The sequence below is a fragment of the Podarcis cretensis genome, assembly GCF_951804945.1.
Source record: "Podarcis cretensis genome assembly, chromosome: 8".
NCBI lineage: Eukaryota > Metazoa > Chordata > Lepidosauria > Squamata > Lacertidae > Podarcis > Podarcis cretensis.
Window position 1 is genome coordinate 80,726,087 of NC_137177.1, and position 19,179 is coordinate 80,745,265.

A 19,179-nucleotide genomic window follows, 5' to 3' on the forward strand; every position below is an offset into this window, starting at 1 on the left:
AAAAGTAAGTCTTATAGAGCAGAAAATACGGTAAATCAAGCTTCCTGGAAGCTCATGCAGCTCTGACAAACCTGAGGCAGAAGTGATCTGGAGATGCACACAACCCAAATGTGGCTTCTGAGATTCCAGCAGCCGTCGCACACAAATATTCAACACATATTCCCCCCCCCCCTTCTTGGGGGGGCAAAAACTTCATTTAAGAAAATAGCAATAATCTTTAAGCCCTGGGCCATAGAATTATAACACACACAATTATAATACTTCCCTATTTTGTCTTCCTATCAGAAGAATGGGTACATTTATTTACCGCATTTATATGCCACCTATTCCCTCCAAAGAGCATATGTGGTTTTCCCCACCCCTCATTTAATCCCCACATCAACCCTGTGAAGTAGGTTAGGCTGAGAGGCAGCGACTGGCCCAAGGTCACCCAGTGAGTTTCATGAATGAGCGGAGATAACCAAATGCGAGAGAGAAGAAACTGGATTGTAATCCAACTAAATCCTATGCATAGCAGACCCACTGAAATCAGTGGGCAATGCCCATTAATTTTAGTGGGTCTATTCTGAGCAGGACTGACACTGAGCTTAACCCTTAATCCAACCAACGCTCTTTCAGTGTTCTTGTGGAACTGCCCACGCCTAGCCCCAATACCACTGTAGCAGACTTTTCAGGATTTGACAAGATGCTAGTCCACAAGAGAAGCGGCTTCCTTGGTGCAGTCCAAGTACTTGTAATTGATATGACTGCCTCTCCTTCCCCTTTTCAGCATTATCCTCCCCTTCTTCTCCCATCTCCACTGTGTCTGCTTTCAGACTGTAAGCTCCTTGGAAGCACAGACCCACGCTCTTCTTCGTTGTGCTACGCACACCGATTGCACAATGGGGAAAACTCTTAAACAGTGATTACATTCGTGGCTCTATTTCATGTTGCCGCATTGCTCCAGAGCTTGCAAACCGAACCGCTGCCCTGCCCACAAAAATGTATGCTCCTTCGGTCCATGCAGAAGCAGCACGAGATAAGCAAGGGGTGGATGGAGGAGGGAGAGGGAAGATGAGACAAGACCAGAAGTTCAGGCAAGGGAGCTGCCAGCTGAAGTGGCCAGAGATGGAGCTCAGTGGCAGAGCACCTGCTTAGCATGCAGAAGGTCCCAGGGTCAATCTCCAATGGTATATCTGGGTGCTATTATTATTGCTGTTGTTGTTGTTGTTGTTAAGATTTATGACCCGCCCTTCACCTGAAAGTCTCAGGGTGGATACACACCCACTTAAAAATCAGAAATTGAAAAACCCCAAAAACACACACGTCTCAAGTGTCAAAGGCAAGGGCAAATGGATGCATCTTGGGATTCGCCCGTACAGGGTACAGGGAAGGCACCAGGCGCAGCTCAGTGGGGAGTGGTTTCCACAGAGGAAGGCCCTCTCCTGGGTCACACACACCAAGCTTCTTGAGGATCATAAACAGTGAAACAGGCAGGGAGCACAAGAGAACAGGTCACACTAAAAGACTGATTTCTTGCAAGTAAGTTATGTTCCATTTGCTGAGATTGGAGGCTGGGTTATGGAATGTTTGAACAGGTTTTATTGGAGGGGAGATGTAATACTGATTTTTATTTTTTTTAATGTAGCTTTTATGGGCTTGCCCTGCCCATAACACTAAACCATGGCTAGGAATAACCATGGTTGACAAGCTGAAGCTGAGGCATCGGGCAGATCTCTTGAACATCAGTTTGCAACGTCGCAGAAGAGTTAGAAAGCACCAGCAAGAGCAGCCAAACCTTGAGAGCACTTTGGTCCCCTGCCCCCTGCTCTTCATTCATGGCTCTGTAGCTTTGTGAAAGTTACAACTCCTTACCAACAGTTAAGTAGGAGGTCTGGGGTTTGCTTGTAATGCAAAGCTACGGTTAACATTCACTAAGGTTTGTAAACCAACTACAATCCCCGGTTAATGAATGACCTTTAACCATAGTTAAGCCAGAATTAAACTGCTGGGCTGGGTTCACACATAACACCAATGAACCAAAGTTTAGCTTAATGATAGGCCGAACAAACCATAGTTTTGTTCAACAAACCATAGCTTAGTGTTATGTGTGCCTCAGGCCTCTGTTGCAAGGCTGGTTCAGACAGGCTTTGTTCCTGGGCGGGGGAGGGGAGAAACGTATAATATTTTAAAAAATAATTAAATGCATTTAGCTGCCGACAAGGATTAGCAGATCTCTCCCAATCAGAAGTCAAAAGGAGCAGGGGGAGAGAGATTGAGGGAGAAAGCCGAGCGGGAGAAGAGACAAGCAGCTCATTTCAATTTTGCTTGGGTTTTTTGGCTGGCTGATCTGCCATGCAAGAGGTCCTAATGTAAAAAAAAAGCAGCATGAAGGTCACTTTTTCAAGATTATCTATGCTTTATGCACACGCGCCAACCAACACCAACCAACAGAAAACAAAGCAATGTGCTGTTATTGTCTTACACACACAAGAAATAAAACAAAAAATCATTCGTGCACAGAGAGAGAGAGAGAGAGAAAACAAAAGATAGTATACTAACCGGTCCAGGGTGGTTAAGGACTCAGTTTCAGAACTTTGGGGGAAGCAAAGGAAAAGGAAAATATATATATGTATATACACGTATAAATAAAAAAAGATATGAAGCTCACAGAAAAATACTGAAGAAACACGTCCTAAGCAAACCATATCAAAAAAATTAAAGGGGGAGGGAAGAGAAACAGGCAAATTAAATGAAAGTGTTTGAGAGAGAAGTGGGGCTAAGGTCAGAAACAATTTCAAGCAACAGTTACTGTACTAGCTGAAAGAATTAAGAGGAGGCATGAGAAGAGAATGAGCAGGAAATGGCCAGTCTGAGAGGCACCCCCAAGCCTCCCCTCTGCATCCCCTACTCCCAGCCAAAGGGGATGCTCTGTGCTATAGAGGCGAGGGTAAATTCTACAACACCTCCCACACTGCTCGTATTTCCAGTGGGGTTAACCATTATGGGACATGCGTAAGCCGCAATTCTGCAGGTGTGCAGAAGGGCCTACAATAAGCAAAACGGATCACAGAACTCAGCTTCCTCGGAATCTCAAGATTTCAGATTGCTGTTTTCCTTTCTTTAGGTGTCTAGCCTTCATATGTGTGGAAATGCACTTGAACGTCAGCAGGTTAACGGCTGCTAAAATCTGAGAGGCAATGTTTGTGTTCGGGGGTGGGGGGGGGTTGGATGCTAAACAAGATTTTTTAGTGGCTAAAGATTGCTTGCAGAACAAAAGTTGCACAAGAACAGAGGAAATATTCTCAGACTGACTGAATCTATTTTGGCAGTTCACAGAACTGAGCTTTCCTCAGCGCAAGAATTTCACATTTTTAATTTAAGATACAACAACTGCGGGACGTATACAATCACGTATACAATCACCTGTAGTAGCCATGTGTCAGCGACTGTGTGTCAGTGATTGGGCAGCAGCCATTGAATGGGAGTTAGTCAATGGATGTCAGTGTCCATCACTGAGTGTGTGTATCCATCCTACACTCAGCCACGAGTCCTTCACATGTTTCCCAAATGCAAGAGGTGGTTTGCTGCCTTGTTGCTCTCCAGGAACTACAAAGGGTATCCATTTGCTCCACACGTACTTTCCCCTGTCCCCCACCGACTCCATCACACTGAGGTCCAGCTCCGTGCTTTCCTTCCACTGGTTCCTGCCTCCATTCTTCTCTGACCAATCATGGACTTAGGGGACTCAAGAGGCCCTTGAGGAGTTGGCCGGCAAAAGCCAACCCTGGTTTCCCCCCCCCCCCCAACACCACCATGCTTGTTTTTAGCACACAACGCTAGCAGGCCACACAGGTTCTAGCAAAAATAAGAAACATGCACACATTGAGGCTGGTTTGGCCTCACAGATGAATTTTCCCCTCCCAATATATATACAGTGGTGCCTCGCAAGACGAAAAGAATCCGTTCCGCGATTCTCTTTGTCTAGCGGTTTTTTCGTCTTGCGAAGCAAGCCCATTGACGGCTTAGCGGATTAGCGCTATTAGCGGCTTTTAGCGGCTTATCAGCTTAGCGGATAAGCGGCTTAGCGCTTAGAAAAAGGGGAGGAAGGGGGGAAAAGTCGGAAAAACTCACAAGACATTTCGTCTTGCGAAGCAAGCCCATAGGGAAATTCGTTTTGTGAAGCGCCTCCAAAATGGAAAACCCTTTCGTCTAGCGGGTTTTTCGTCTTGCGAGGCATTCGTCTTGCGGGGCACCACTGTATATATATTTGGCTCTAGATGGCCGCCTCAACTCTGTTCTCTCCTGCCATGCCTGCCACTGGCTGCTCCTTCCATCTCCACCCTCCCAATCACAGAGAGAGAGAGAACAGGGGAGTTGAGTCTCAAAAGCAAGTGGTGCTGTCTAGTGGTTGGTGGACTGCAACTCCCATCAGTCTCAGCCAGCTAGCACAGGCCAACAGGCAGGGAGAATGATGGGAGCTGAAGTCCAACAACGCCTTGAGGACACCATGTTGCCAAACCCCTGTCCTAGAGCACTGCTGCCCTCTAGGGACAACAGTTTTAATTCCTCGTTCTTTCTTTTCATCCCCATCATCCCCCTCTCAAAGCTGCATGGCAGAGTCTGGTCTCCTTAGAAAGAGACTGACTGAAAAATGAGGAAAGGGAGGAGGAGATGGAGAGATGTTTCTGCGGAGATGTGCAGAACTTGCCTGGTGAAAGTTGGGCACCACAACCTCTTGGTTGCCAGGGCAGAGGAGCAGGAGAGGATCTTTACATGCTGCGCTGTAAGGGATGAACTGACACTGGGGTGGGGGATCTTGTAAAGTTCCCAGCCACCACTCATTCAATGCACATGCAAACACACAACAATATGGCCATTACAGCAGGGAGGGGAACCTCTAGCCGATGTCCCAATCTGGGCCAGCCAGGAGTTCAGATTTGGCCTGTAGGACCAAAAAACACGCCCACCTGTCAGTCACCAGATGTCACCAACTGACAGGCAGGGCGAAGGGCAGGTTTCAACTCTGCATGGTTCCCTGCTGTGAAGTGGCATACACAATTGATTCCTGCAGAAAGCAGGATCTAATCCCCATCAGCTGTTTCGTGCTGGGGAGGGGGACTAAATCTTGCTTGGTTGGTCCACTCAGGTCACAACCTCGCAAGGAACTCCTGCATGCAGTAAAGCCTTACAGAAAGAAAGATTTAAGCACACATACGCCCATCAGCTGATGAGCAAAGGGTTCTCCCCCCAATACAGTGGGTGGGTTCAATTTCCCGGCATCATTACGACACCAGAGGATTGTTTATGTGAGTAATCACACCCATTTGCCAAACATTGGCCTGCAGGGTGGGGAAATGAGGATCCAGCCTGCTCAGAGCAAAAGCACTGCCCTGACACACACACCCCCATTACAGAATCCAAAGGGGTTCTAGACTACAAAACTGCTCCTACGTTCCTGGAGTTATAAACGGTACCTGCAGGAAGACAGGATGGGTGGTAAGTCGAAAAAAGAACATACGGTTTTGAAGATTTACCTCTCGAGAACAGTGCCGCTAGCAGCTGCCGGAGTAGCCGATTCTGTGTCTCCAGTTCCGTTGCTCTGATTCAGGTTGGGGGGGCAGACGTTGCTGACTGAGGCTGACGGGAAATCCTCCAGGGGCTCATCGGGCCAGCCAAACTGCTCCTTCGTCTTGCCATAGATTTTGATGGCGTCCAGCATGGTGACGCCGGCGGGATCCACAGACGCCCCGACTGCAAGAGAGGAGAAGAGCCATAGCTTTTTTCCGTACCTTTCAAGCAAGGCAGAGAGAGCGAGCAAGGCGTGGCAGTTAGCGTGTCAGACTATGAGCTGAGAGGTCAGGGCTCAAATCTTTTTTTATATATATATATATATAAGATTTATTCAAATTTTAAAGATTACAAAAAGAAAAAAGAAAAAGAAAAAGTGAAGGACAAAAATAAAGAAAAAAGTACAGACAGTTAAAAAAAAGAAAAAACACACACAGATAAAACCTTTACAGAGCTTTCTTTCCTTTGCTTATTTCCTTGACTTCCTCACACCTCCCATTTTTTGTATTCTAATTCAATTTGTTGTTTCAGTAAATCCTTCCAACCTTGTTTTTATCTTAATAGTCTTAATATCCTATAATATTACAATCTCTCTTTCACCAATTCGTTTTTACTTAATCCTTTATGTCATTTCTACTAAAACCACATAATTTTCTTTTCCCAACATCTTTCTAACAGTCCTTAATTTTACAATATTTTTGAAGATACACTTTAAATTTTTTCCAATCTTCTTCCACCGACTCTTCTCCTTGGTCCCGGACTCTGCCAGTCATCTCAGCCAGGGTCAGGGCTCAAATCCCACCCCCACCCCCTCAGCCATGAAGCTTGCTGGGGTAATCTTGGGCAAATCACTGCCTCTCAGCCTAGCCAACCTCACAGGGTTGTTGTGGGGATTAAATGAGGGAGGGAGAGAGAACCATGTATGCCACCTTGAGCCCCTTGGGAGATGAGGTATAAATGCAATAAAGTATGGCAAATAGCCCACGGGGGGGGCAGGGTAGAGCGGATTGACAAATAAAATAAAATTGGAGCAAGGCTTGTAGCATAAAGACTCTTTGGCAACTGTTTGGTATGGCTTTCTTATAGACAGGGCTAAAAATGAAAACAGGCAACTCCCCTCACACTGTAAAAACGTTTTTTTTAACATAAAACTGTACAGTGGTACCTCGGGTTAAATACTTAATTCGTTCCGGAGGTCCGTTATTAACCTGAAACTGTTCTTAACCTGAAGCACCACTTTAGCTAATGGGACCTCCTGCTGCCGCCGCGCCGCCGGAGCACGATTTCTGTTCTCATCCTGAAGCAAAGTTCTTAACCTGAAGCACTATTTCTGGGTTAGTGGAGTCTGTAACCTGAAGCGTATGTAATCTGAAGCGTATGTAACCTGAGGTACCACTGTATCTCAAATGCAGGCTGTTTATCTCTGCTTATCTTATCTCTCTCATTGGCAACTCATTTTCCCAGGGGAGCAGGCGGAGTTCCCAGGGCAGCTGACCCAAGCAGAGACAATGAGGTACTATTTCTGGGTTAACAGAGTCTGTAATCTGAAGCGTATGTAACCCGAGGTACCACTGTATATCAAAAGGTGCAAAAGGCCTAGATTACTGCAATGTACTCTACATGGGGCTTCCCTCATGCTTGATCCAGAAGCTGCAGTCAATGCAGAATGCTGCAGTATGAAACATGAAAGTTTGTTTGGGACAGTGTAGCAGATAAACTATTGCTATATATTGGGGGGGGGCGACCATTTTGCGAGCGTCCAATTGACATGCAACCGCTGACACGTGGTTTGTTTTGGACCCGGAAGAGGGAGGAATGGGGGTATAATGGGCGGGGGGTGGTTTATGGGTACCATGACCCGGAACACAACCCCTGCACAAACAGGGAGTTGCTGGTAATTAAGATGAAGAGGCAAAAGAAAATGTTAAGAAAGGATTCGGCATGGTGGGTGGGGGTGGGAATAGCACCTGCTGCTTTAGCCAAATAAAGCTCTCTTAAACATAACAACAGGTGTGTCTAATGGAATGAAAATCCCCAACAAGAACTTTATTATGTTATAAATATTGCTGTTTTGGATGTATTGCCTAAACTCCCCTCTTCGGGATTAGGGTGCAATATTTTATTTTACGTGTGTATGATGTTATGGGACGCAGGTGGCGCTGTGGGTTAAAGCCTCAGCGCCTAGGGCTTGCCGATCGTCAGGTCGGCGGTTCGAATCCCTGCGGCGGGGTGCGCTCCCGCTGCTCGGTCCCAGCGCCTGCCAACCTAGCAGTTCGAAAGCACCTCCGGGTGCAAGTAGATAAATAGGGACCGCTTACCAGCGGGAAGGTAAACGGCGTTTCCGTGTGCGGCTCTGGCTCGCCAGAGCAGCGATGTCACGCTGGCCACGTGACCCGGAAGTGTCTCCGGACAGCGCTGGCCCCCGGCCTCTTAAGTGAGATGGGCGCACAACCCCAGAGTCTGTCAAGACTGGCCCGTACGGGCAGGGGTACCTTTACCTTTTTTAGCAGATAAACTATTGCTATATATTGAGGGGGGGGGGCGACCATTTTGCGAGCGTCCAATTGACATGCAACCGCTGACACGTGGTTTGTTTTGGACCTGGAAGAGGGAGGAATGGGGGTATATTGGGTGGGGGGTGGTTTATGGGTACCATGACCCGGAACACAACCCCTGCACAAACAGGGAGTTGCTGGTAATTAAGATGAAGAGGCAAAAGAAAATGTTAAGAAAGGATTCGGCGTGGGGGGTGGGGGGTGGGAATAGCACCTGCTGCTTTAGCCAAATAAAGCTCTCTTAAACATAACAACAGGTGTGTCTAATGGAATGAAAATCCCCAACAAGAACTTTATTATGTTATAAATAATGCTGTTTTGGATGTATTGCCTAAACTCCCCTCTTCGGGATTAGGGTGCAATATTTTATTTTACGTGTGTATGATGTTATATGTTGTAAGAAGCTAACATATATGTGTATTAAATGCAATAAATAAACACAGCGGGCCCGCAACTCATGCATAATCTTCTTGCGTGATCAGAACCTTAGGCACATGGCCAAAAAATAGATAAATTAATGGGCAGCAGGGGAAACCCACCATAGAAAGAGCTTTTTAAACCCTCCGCCTTGCTTACGAGGCTTTGAGGAGGAGGCGGGACACTCCCAGAGGCCAGTAAGCAAGGCAGAGGGCAAGACCCACTCTGGACAGGTAGGGGTGATTGTGTACGGGGGTGTGTGTCTGGGGGTTCCAATGGTTTTGCCTTTGTGTGTGGACCTCTGGAAACCAACCCTTGCGTAAGTGGCGGGTCCACTGTAAAGCAGAAGCACAAAGATCTCTCAGTTGGTGGTGTCTGCCAGAGGATCTGGAAACAGACAAATTACCAAAAGTCAACAGTTTAAAACGTGGACGGGGGGGGGAACCTCGGGAATCTTACCAAAGATGGTCAGCTTCTTGTCTGCCTGCAGGGCCTCCTCTCGGGTGAAGGGGAAGTCGAACCACCGTGGCCGGCTCAGGTTCAGCTGCATGGTGCGGCCAAAGATCTCCAGGTAGGAGGGAGCTCGCTCAATGGCCTGAGTCCCAATCTGGACCCTCATGCCGGTCATCACCATGGTGCTGTTGTTGTTGGTCACTTCGATGGTGAAGCCGCCAGGCTGTGGGAGAGGGGAAGGCACCGTTAATGAAGGTGGAGGAGGAATAGATAGTGCAAAAGGCCTAGATTACTGCAATGCACAGTGGTGCCTCGCAAGACGAAAAGAATCCGTTCCGCGATTCTCTTCGTCTAGCGGTTTTTTCGTCTTGCGAAGCAAGCCCATTGACGGCTTAGCGGATTAGCGCTATTAGCGGCTTAGCGGCTTTTAGCGGCTTAGCGGATCAGCTGATAAGCGGCTTAGAAAAAGGGGGGGAAGGAAAAAAAAGTCGGAAAAACTTGCAAGACATTTCGTCTTGCAAAGCAAGCCCATAGGGAAATTCGTTTTGCGAAGCACCTCCAAAACGGAAAACCCCTTCGTCTAGCGGGTTTTCCGTCTTGCGAGGCGTTTGTCTTGCAGGGCACCACTGTATTTTACGTGGGGCTTCCGTAATGCTTGATCCAGAAGCTGCAGTCAGTGCAGAATGCTGCAGCGTGACCACCGACACGAGTGAAACCTTGTCAGCATAGAACAGGGGTCAGCAAACTTTTTCAGCAGGGGGCCAGTCCACTGCCCCTCAGACCTTGTGGGGGGCCGGGCTATATTTTGAAGGGGGGGAAATGAACGAATTCCTATGCCCCACAAATAACACAGAGATGCATTTTAAATAAAAGGACACATTCTGCTCATGTAAAAACATGCTGATTCTCGGACCGTCTGCAGGCCGCATTTAGAAGGTGATTGGGCCGGATCTGGCCCCCGAGCCTTAGTTTGCCTACCCATGGCATAAGCGGTTCTCAACCTGTTGGTCCTCAGATGTTGGACTACAACTCCCATCATCCCTGAGCTCTGGCCTTGCTAGCTAGGAGTGATGGGAGTTGTAGTTCAACAACATCTGGGGACCCACAGGTTGAGAAAGGCTGGCATAGAACATCTTGTGCTCAGAGGTCTGCACTGGTTGCTGATTTGCTGCCAGGCCAAGCCCTTAACAACTTGGGACCAGTTTACCTACGAGATTGCATTACTCCACATGTGCCCACTCGAACGCTTCGATCGGCAGCACTGGCACTGCTCCACATGTCACATAACAACTGTTCCAAATTCGTAAGAACTCAATTTTTGAGTGTGGTAGCACCTACAATTTGGAAATCTCTGCCTATTGACACCTGGCAGGCACATTTGCTGTACTCTTCCCAGCATCTCCCAAAAACGTTATTTGCAAAGTCGATGGAAGTTTTTACTGCTTTTGGTATTTTAACTTTTTGAATGTCTTAAATTATTGTGCTTTCTATTTCTTATTGCTAAAGCACTTTGAGATTGATTTATTTTACAAACAAGGGGTGTATAAATTATATGAAATAAGTAAATAAATGGGCCAGAGATGACCCCCAGTACTACCCCGGTCCTCGCAAGGATGCTCACCTTGGTGTTGGCCACATACATGCCGGTGGAGTTGAGCCGATGCTTGATCTGCTGGGCATTGTAGACCTGCAGGAGGTCATTACCACCGAACTCCACATCCGTCAGCTGCTGGTTGTGCTCGAAGAAGTCAATGGGGAAATTCACCTGAGTGGAGGTGCGGGTTGCTGGAGGAAGAAGTTGAGGGGGGCGGGAAGAAAAAAACACCGAAAGTTAAAGTCAGGGGGAACTCTTCATTTATAAAGTAATTTCTAAACTCACAATAAGCAATCCACCAACTCCACAAAACTGCATCACAGAATCAAGCTTAAAACACTAAATCATATAAAATCAAAAAGAGCAGAGTTCAAACTTTCGGGCGCCTGTTGTGAGACTCCGCAAGTTTACAGGGGTTTGAGTTGTGGAGTGAATCACTGGACTGACACTGTGTATAATCTGACACTGCTGCTTAGTATGCATCTACTATGTTTATTATGTATTACTGCTTATCGATTGTTATTATGAGTAGTATTTATATAACCGCTTCAATGTTTTGTGGTGTATGGGTATTATGTTATGTGTGTGTGTTTGTGTGTAGCTTGTTATGTTCTATACTGTATTTAAACCGTCTTTATGGTTTATTTACAAGAGGTGGTATATACATTTAAAAATATATACTGGGCCTGCAACTTTCACTCACTTTACATACATGATAATAATAATAATAATAATAATAATAATAATAATAATAATTTTTATTTATACCCCGCCCTCCCCAGCCAAGGCCAGGCTCAGGGCGGCCAACAAGCAATAATAAAAACAAGTTGAATGAATACAACTTAAAAACAAGATTAAAACACAACAATTAAAATATTGAAACATTAAAATATTAAAATGCAGCCTCATCACAGGAGGAGAAAGGGAAAAGAAAAAAGAAAGAGGGGGAGGGAATCAAATTGGCTCCAAGCCAAAGGCCAGGCAGAACAACTCTGTCTTACAGGCCCTGCGGAAAGAAATCAGATCCTGCAGGGCCCTGATCTCATGAGGCAGAGCGTTCCACCAGGCCGGAGCCAGTGTTGAAAAGGCCCTGGCTCTGGTTGAGGCTAATCTGACTTCCTTAGGGGCCGGGACCACTAGGGTGTTGCTATTTATGGACCTTGAGGCTCTCCGTGGGGCATACCGGGAGAGTATGATGTATGGGGGTGGGGCGAAGGGAGAGGAAAGAAGAGCAAGGAAAACCAGTCATTCCCCACTCTCTTAGAACAGAAGAAACATTTTTGCTGCCCACCTAATAAAATAAAATCAATCAATAAAGCAGGATGCTTATTTTGAACAAAAGAGAAATGTTCCAGAAGGCCAGCAAACACCATCCTGGTAGTCAAGATAACCCTGAAAATAATTGGTAGTCGAGCTCACACATGTTTATTTTTTTCCCTTGCTTTGGTATACCCTAACTGGCTTGCTTTAATGCTGTGTTTATATGTAGGCGTTGGGATGCTGGGCTCTAGACCCAAAGTGGGAAGAAGCTTCTATGCCATCTATGATCTCAGCAACCAGGTGTGATGGGAGGTTCTGGGCAAACTGACGTATGCTGCTTTGTGCATAAAGGCTGTACGAGTGTTTACTTGGGCGCAGACAAGTCATGGCAACCTCTCAGTGCTGCGGTGTCTGTTCCATGCCTGTAACAGCAAGGCCTGGCAGGCTGACTTACTGTAAGTTTACTCTTTATTACAATAAAGCACTAGAACTGATCCCTCTAGCGTTCTTGACATCCTTCTTTGGTATACCTGCACCAAACCACTCCCACAAGCCCACCTTTGGGTCAGTGGACCAGGACACTGCACCAAGGGAGAGGTGAGGAACATCTGTGGCCCTCCAGCTGGCGATGGACTTCCCAACCCCCATCATACTTAACCACCAGCTATAGCTGACAGTAGAGGGACGCGGGTGGCGCTGTGGGTTAAACCACAGAGGCTAGGACATGCCGATCAGAAGGTCGGCAGTTCGAATCCCTGTGACGGGGTGAGCTCCCGTTGCTCGGTCCCTGCTCCTGCCAACCTAGCAGTTCGAAAGCACATCAAAGTGCAAGTAAATAGGTACCACTCCGGTGGGAAGGTAAACGGCATTTCCGTGCGCTGCTCTGGTTCGCCAGAAGCGGCCGCAGTCATGCTGGCCACATGACCCGGAAGCTGTACGCCGGTTCCCTCAGCCAATAAAGCGAGATGAGTGCCGCAATCCCAGAGTCGGTCACAACTGGACCTAATGGTCAGGGGTCCGTGTTGGGAGTAAAGCAACAATGCTTGCAACAAGTCGCTTGAATCTACATGATGCTCTTTCCTCTCTTGTCCTGCCTGAGATACCTTCCTCAGAGCACCAGCAAAAGTCCATGTTGTGCAGTGTCAGAACAGGGGACCAGTCTTCAAACTACCTGAAGCCCACTGGATGGCCTTGGGTGAGTCACTGTCTCTTAGCTGAACCCACCTGACAGGGCTGTTGTGAGGACAAAATGGGGGGTGTGTGCAAAATTATGTACACCACCTCGAGCTCCTTGGAGGAAAAGCAGGACATAAATCAAATAAATAAATAAATGCCCTCAGGGAACCTTCCAGCTGTACACGTCTGTGATTCTACACCCTTTATTGCAAACTCAAATCCTTGGGCCTCATCTCAAACTCAAGTCAAATAAAACTACACATGTAACAGCATTTCCCCAACATTCATCCCTAATTCTCTTCCTCCTCTTCTATCTTCTATGCTAAATTTAATTTTAGATTGCAGGCCCCTTTAAAGGTAGGGGGAAGTCTCTATTTCATTTGCTTTTGTTTCTTTGAGTATTCTCAAACCACATTTTCATATAAAATATTGCAATGCGGTATTACCACCTAGAAACACAAGACTGCTGGACAAACAACGAGACCCAGAAACACAGCCATAAAGGCTGCTTGTGCAAAGAATCTCGGGTTCAAAATGGTCCGTCTGAATAATACAGTTTCCTGAAGAGTATTAGGCCTATGAAATACATGGGTATCAATGGCAGTGAAAACAAAAACAACCCCATAATCATAGTAAGGAACAATAGTGATTATAACAGAAGTAGTAGTAATGATTAATAAAAATCAGATTATTCGGATAAGTAAGCCAAACAACACAATGCAGAGAGTGTATGCACCACTTCACAGTCCCTAGCCAATCTGACCTTGCAGCGACTTACTGATGGCCGCCGCTTTGCGCTTGCGGACGGGCTTCATGATGCTGATGACGCTACTGGGCTGGAGGGAGGGTTGGAGCCAGTAAGACGTGTTCTCCACGTTGGCCATGTAGATCCGCAGGCTGCCATCCTCGCACAGGAGGATCATGGTGGTCCGCTGCTGCTCGTTGCAGGCCGTGTGCCGTATGGCCACCATGTCTTGGATCTGGAAGGCCAAAGATACACAAAAGGTAGGCAGCTCCTTACATTTCCAACGGTGAGCATAAACCAGTATAGCAACGTGCAGAAAAGCAAGGCAGCATTGTGACAGAGGTAGCTAGGGGCAGTAAAAGCAAGTGACGGTCTAGTTCAGAGATGCAGAATCCCTGGGGTGGGGAATCTATGTGGCTTTCCAGATGTCGTTGGGACTCCAACCCCCATCAGTCCCAGGCATCATGGCCAGTGGTCAGGCATGAAAGGGAGTCGTGGCCCAGCAGATCTTCATATGCATTTAAACTACAGTGGTGCCCCACAAGACGAACGCCTCGCAAGACGGAAAACCCGCTAGACGAAAGGGTTTTCCGTTTTGGAGGCGCTTCGCAAAACGAATTTCCCTATGGGCTTGCTTCACAAGACGAAAATGTCTTGCGAGTTCCTGCGGGGTTTTTCCCCCTTTCCCCCCCCTTTTCCTAAGCCGCTAAGCCGCTTATCAGCTGATCCACTGATAAGCCGCTTAACAGCTGATCGCTAAAAGCCACTAAACCGCTAATAGCGCTAATCCGCTAAGCTGTCAATGGGCTTGCTTCGCAAGATGAAAAACCGCTATACGAAGAGAATCGCGGAACGGATTAATTTCGTCTTGCGAGGCACCACTGTACTTAATGAAATATGGAACTCAGTAAGTTTAAAACAGACAGACAGACATGGGGGGTGAGGAGGTAAGAAGGCAGCTAGATCTGCTTCTCTGTCCACCACCCATTGCAAGAAATTGATATACACTAACTGAACGTACAAATATTACAGAAACAGTGTCAAATACAATGTGACGGAGCCCATCTAGAAAATCATGATTCACAGAATCACCAACAAGCTGGTAAGTTATTCTCTGGCAAATCAAATCCTATGCTAACACACAGCATTTGGAGCACAGTGCTCCTCTGCAAGGACTCCGCAAGCCGATTTGATGCTACATTTTTACGTTATCAGGCTGTGCAATTTTCCATTCATTGTAATTCTGCTTGCTTTACTGGGTGCTCTTGTTCTTTCCTCCTCCCTGACTTGAGAGAACCCCCTCCCCTTTTGCTTTCCCTGTCACCTATGGAAACTGCCCAAAGGGAGAAGGAGTCTGAAGACAAAAAAGCAAACACACTGACCTTTGCTTTAGCCGGTAAGGTTTTAATTTCCTGGATCAAGAAAGTGTCTGGCTTCACCATCACCACCAGAGGGACGCCGGTCGTCTGCTGCACACAGCACACCAGGCCAGGGTGGTTCATCACCTCTGACCACTGGCAGAGTGCTGGGGAGGTCTTGCTGCCCCCATTGGAGCTGCAAGGGTAGGTAAAGTCAGTCTAGCATCACAAGCAGAGGCAACCGTGGACTGATTGCTCACTCCTCAGTATATCAGGGAATGTTCCCGGCCCGAAACTAGGGAGAGCCGCTGCCAGTCAGTGTAGGCCATACTGAACTTGATGGTCTGCCTCAGTATAAGGCAGCTATGGTATGAGGGTCCTAGCTCAGCGGTAGAGCATCTGCCTTGCAAGCAGAAAGTCCCAGGTTCAATATCTTGCAGCATCTCCTGGTACGGCTGGGAATGTCCCATGTCTGAAACTCTGAGAGCTGCTGCCAATCAGTGCAGACAATGCAGAGGACATTTTCCTACATTCTAAAGGAAGAGTTATAGCTCGGTGGAAGAATGTCTGAAGTCTCAAGTTCAAAACCCCATAGACTCACTCCTCGGTATCTCTGGGAATGTTCCCCGCCTGAAACTAAGGAGAGCAGCTGCCAGTCGGTGCAGACTGTACTGAGCTAGGTGGACCAGTGGTCTGGCTCAGTAGACAGCAATTTCTTATGCCCCTATGCTCCACAGCCTACTGTATAGAAAGTCATTCCCAACAGCCACCTCACAAAATGCCACAGGAGCAGGAGGTGGGGGAGCTGGCCTCACCTTTTGACATTGATGGGGAAGAGGCGCATCACTTCCAGCGTGGCTCGGCTGACGGTGGCTGCAAAGGACTTGCCTTGGCAGTAGCTGAAGAACAGCATCTGCAGGACGTGGGAATAGTAGACGGAAACACCACCTCCGGCCACCTGACCGTTGCTGTCCTGCAGGGAAGAGGGAGAAAAGAGGCATGTCGGGACCCGAAAACCTCTGGATGCGACTCGGGACTCTGAAGGCTACCAAGAAGGCAAACCGGGAAGTGCTTTCCCTGGCCCAAATGCTGCTTCGATGTGGCATTTGAGAAAGTTCAGGTGATGCCGAGCACTCCTGAGGCCAAACTGCTTGTGGGAGGAAAGGATGTCAAAGGTGATGCAGTGGCAAGACCAGGGGTTGCCAAGGGAGTGCCAGCAGCGCCCGCAAAAGTTCTCATGGTTGCATCCAATCCAATGGGACAGCTTTACATTCCTGCACTGCAGGAAGTCACACTAAATCAACCTTTCTCAACCTGTGGGTCTCCAGATGTTGTTGAACTACAACCCCCATCACCGCTAGCTAGCAAGGCCAGAGCTCAGAGGTGATGGGAGTTGTAGTCCAACAACATCTGGGGACTCACAGGTTGAGAACCGCTGGATTAGATGATCCTCAGGGTTCCCTCCAACTCTACAATTCTCTTTTTTATAGAATATTTATTAAAGTTTTCAAAAGATAATACAATGTAAAATGAAAAAAGGAGAAGAAAAAAAATAAAAAGGATAGCAAAAATACAAAAAAAAGAAAAATACCAAAAATACAAAAGTAATTAAAAACACATAGGATTTCCATTACTTATTTTCTTTTAACTTATTTTCCAGACCTCCTCATACCTCCCTCTCTTGTATTCCAATTCAGATTGTTAGTTCAACAAATCCTCACCATTTGTTTATACTTATTTCTAAACCTCATTTTTCATATCTCTTAAGCATTACAGCTGGAAACCACTTAATTTAATTTCCATCCAACATCATTCTAACATTCACAACTCTACAATTCTCTGGTTCTATGAATGTGAGTCCCATTCAAGAGGAGATCCACTGAAATGAAGAGGCATGAAAACTTAGGAGACTGCTGGATCAGGCCAGTGGCCCATCTAGCCCGGCATCCTGTTATCACAGTGGTCACCCAGATGCCCCAACCCATAAGCAGGACCCAACCACAAAAGCACTTTCCCCTCCTGCAGTTTTTTAGCGACTGGGTCAAGTAATTTAAATGGGTCTAGTCTGTGTAGGACTGGGTTGGGGACAATGCAGGAAAATATCCTCTCAGGAATGCACAATAACCTGTTGATCTTCCTGCTCAATTTCCATTTGCGCTTGCTATACTGAACATACCCTCTTAAACACACGGCCACATTTTTCTGGATGCCAGGAGACATATTCCACAAGGGGAAGAGACTGAAACAGGATCAGGGCATTTGGGGGGGGGGGGATGAATGCTGTGAATTGCAGTCCTGTTAGCTTAACTGGAAAAACTGGTGGAAAGTATTGTTAAGGATAAAATAACCAAGTATGCAGAAGAACAAGCCTTGCTGAAGCAGAGCCCTGACTCACAAACCTATTAAGAGTTTTTGAGAGTGTTAACAAGCTGTAGAGATGGTGTATTTGGACTTTCAAAAAGAAGTGCCTCACCCACCAAAGACTGAGTAAGCTTAGCAGTCAAGAAATAAGAGGAGAGGTCTTCTTGCGGATCAGGAACTGGTTAAGTAGCAGGAAGCAAAAAATACGAAGAAATGGACAGTTCTCCAAATGGGGAGATGTAGAAAGTGGCGCCCCACAAGGACTGGTACTGGGACCTGGGCTTTTTAACTTGATCATAGTTAGGGGTGTCGTATTGTGAAACCTTCATCGATTCAGGTACCAGAAATATAAAATGCAGTGCTGTGTTACCTTCAGGTCATCGTGTGAGATTTCTAGGACATTGGTGACATAGAAAGGGCCATGCTGGGCGCTGCTGGCTTCCTCCATGAGCTGGGTGTAGATGTAGCCGGCAGATGACATGATGACCACAATGTTCTTGCCCTCTTCGTTGAACAGGAAAGTAATGTCCCTGATCTTGGAGCTGGGCAGCAGGAAGTAGAAAGTCGGGCTCAAGGCATCCACCGAGAGGTCATAAATCTGTTGGAACAGAAGGGACAGTTAGTAGTTTGGGGCCAACAAAAAGGGCTACAGTCAGAAGTTAGATGCATGCTGATGGACTAAAATCAATTGCTGGGAATCTCAAATGGTGAGAGCGCTGCAAATGCTCAGGTCTAACTTCTTGGGGCATCTGGTTGGCCACTACGAGAACAGGCTCCAGCTGAGTCAAAATGCTGTGGCTAGACTGTCGATGGGGACAGACTACCACCAGGACATAACTCCATTGCTCCAAAGTCGGCAGTGTCTGCCCACATGTTATGGGGCCAGGTTAAAAAAAATTGCATTAATTTACAATGCCCTTAACAGCTTGGGTCCAGGATACTCAGCTGAGGAACAGCACAACGGCAACCCTCTCTAGATCAGACCCTAAAAGGTCCCATCCTTTGCCCCCAACCTGTTTCCCAACTTCACTGCACCTTCACAAAATCCGCGGTGACGATGGCGAGCTCCGTCTGCGAGCCTGGCAGCCACACAGCTTTGATGATGAAGTTGCCTGTGGCCAGCTGGGGGTGAAGGACCAGGTGGTCCGAGACAGATCCAGAGCTGCTGAAGGTGAGCACATGGCAGTCCTGTCAAGAGAGAGAGAAATTGAAATAAACTGATTACGGTACAGTGGTGCCCCGCAAGACGAACGCCTCGCAAGACGGAAAACCCGCTAGACGAAAGGGTTTCCGTTTTGGAGGCGCTTCGCAAAACGAATTTCCCTATGGGCTTGCTTTGCAAGACGAAAATGTCTTGCGAGTTCCTGCGGGTTTTTTTCCTCCCCCCCCCCTTTTTCTAAGCCGCTAAGCCACTTATCAGCTGATCCGCTAAGACGCTAAAAGCCGCTAAGACGCTAATAGCGCTAAGCCGCTAAGCCGTCAATGGGCTTGCTTTGCAAGACGAAAAAACCGCTAGACGAAGAGAATCGCGGAACGGATTCTTTTCGTCTTGCGAGGCACCACTTGTATATGCTGGAGAGAATGCATAAGTTGTTAATATACGGAAACTGGAAAATGACTGATGGATTGCATTCATATCCCACTTTCTCTCTTAGGAGCTCAAGGTGGTCACATGGTTGTTCTCCTTCTCCTCATTTAATTCCCACAACA

The 19,179-nt window shown here is 47.2% G+C and overlaps 1 protein-coding gene across 1 annotated transcript in view; it reads right to left on the reverse strand.

Moving 5' to 3' along the window:
• The window catches only part of UBR4 (ubiquitin protein ligase E3 component n-recognin 4), a 145,752-nt gene that overhangs the window by 81,010 nt on the left and 45,563 nt on the right, over window positions 1-19,179 (reverse strand). Inside the window, exons 42-50 of the mRNA XM_079987392.1 lie at window positions 18,505-18,657; window positions 17,840-18,067; window positions 15,924-16,081; window positions 15,133-15,304; window positions 13,784-13,985; window positions 10,597-10,760; window positions 8,982-9,198; window positions 5,517-5,733; window positions 2,542-2,574 (exon numbers count right to left, since the gene is read on the reverse strand). Coding sequence (XP_079843518.1) covers window positions 2,542-2,574; window positions 5,517-5,733; window positions 8,982-9,198; window positions 10,597-10,760; window positions 13,784-13,985; window positions 15,133-15,304; window positions 15,924-16,081; window positions 17,840-18,067; window positions 18,505-18,657 — 1,544 coding nt within the window. The remainder of the gene's footprint in view (window positions 1-2,541; window positions 2,575-5,516; window positions 5,734-8,981; window positions 9,199-10,596; window positions 10,761-13,783; window positions 13,986-15,132; window positions 15,305-15,923; window positions 16,082-17,839; window positions 18,068-18,504; window positions 18,658-19,179) is intronic.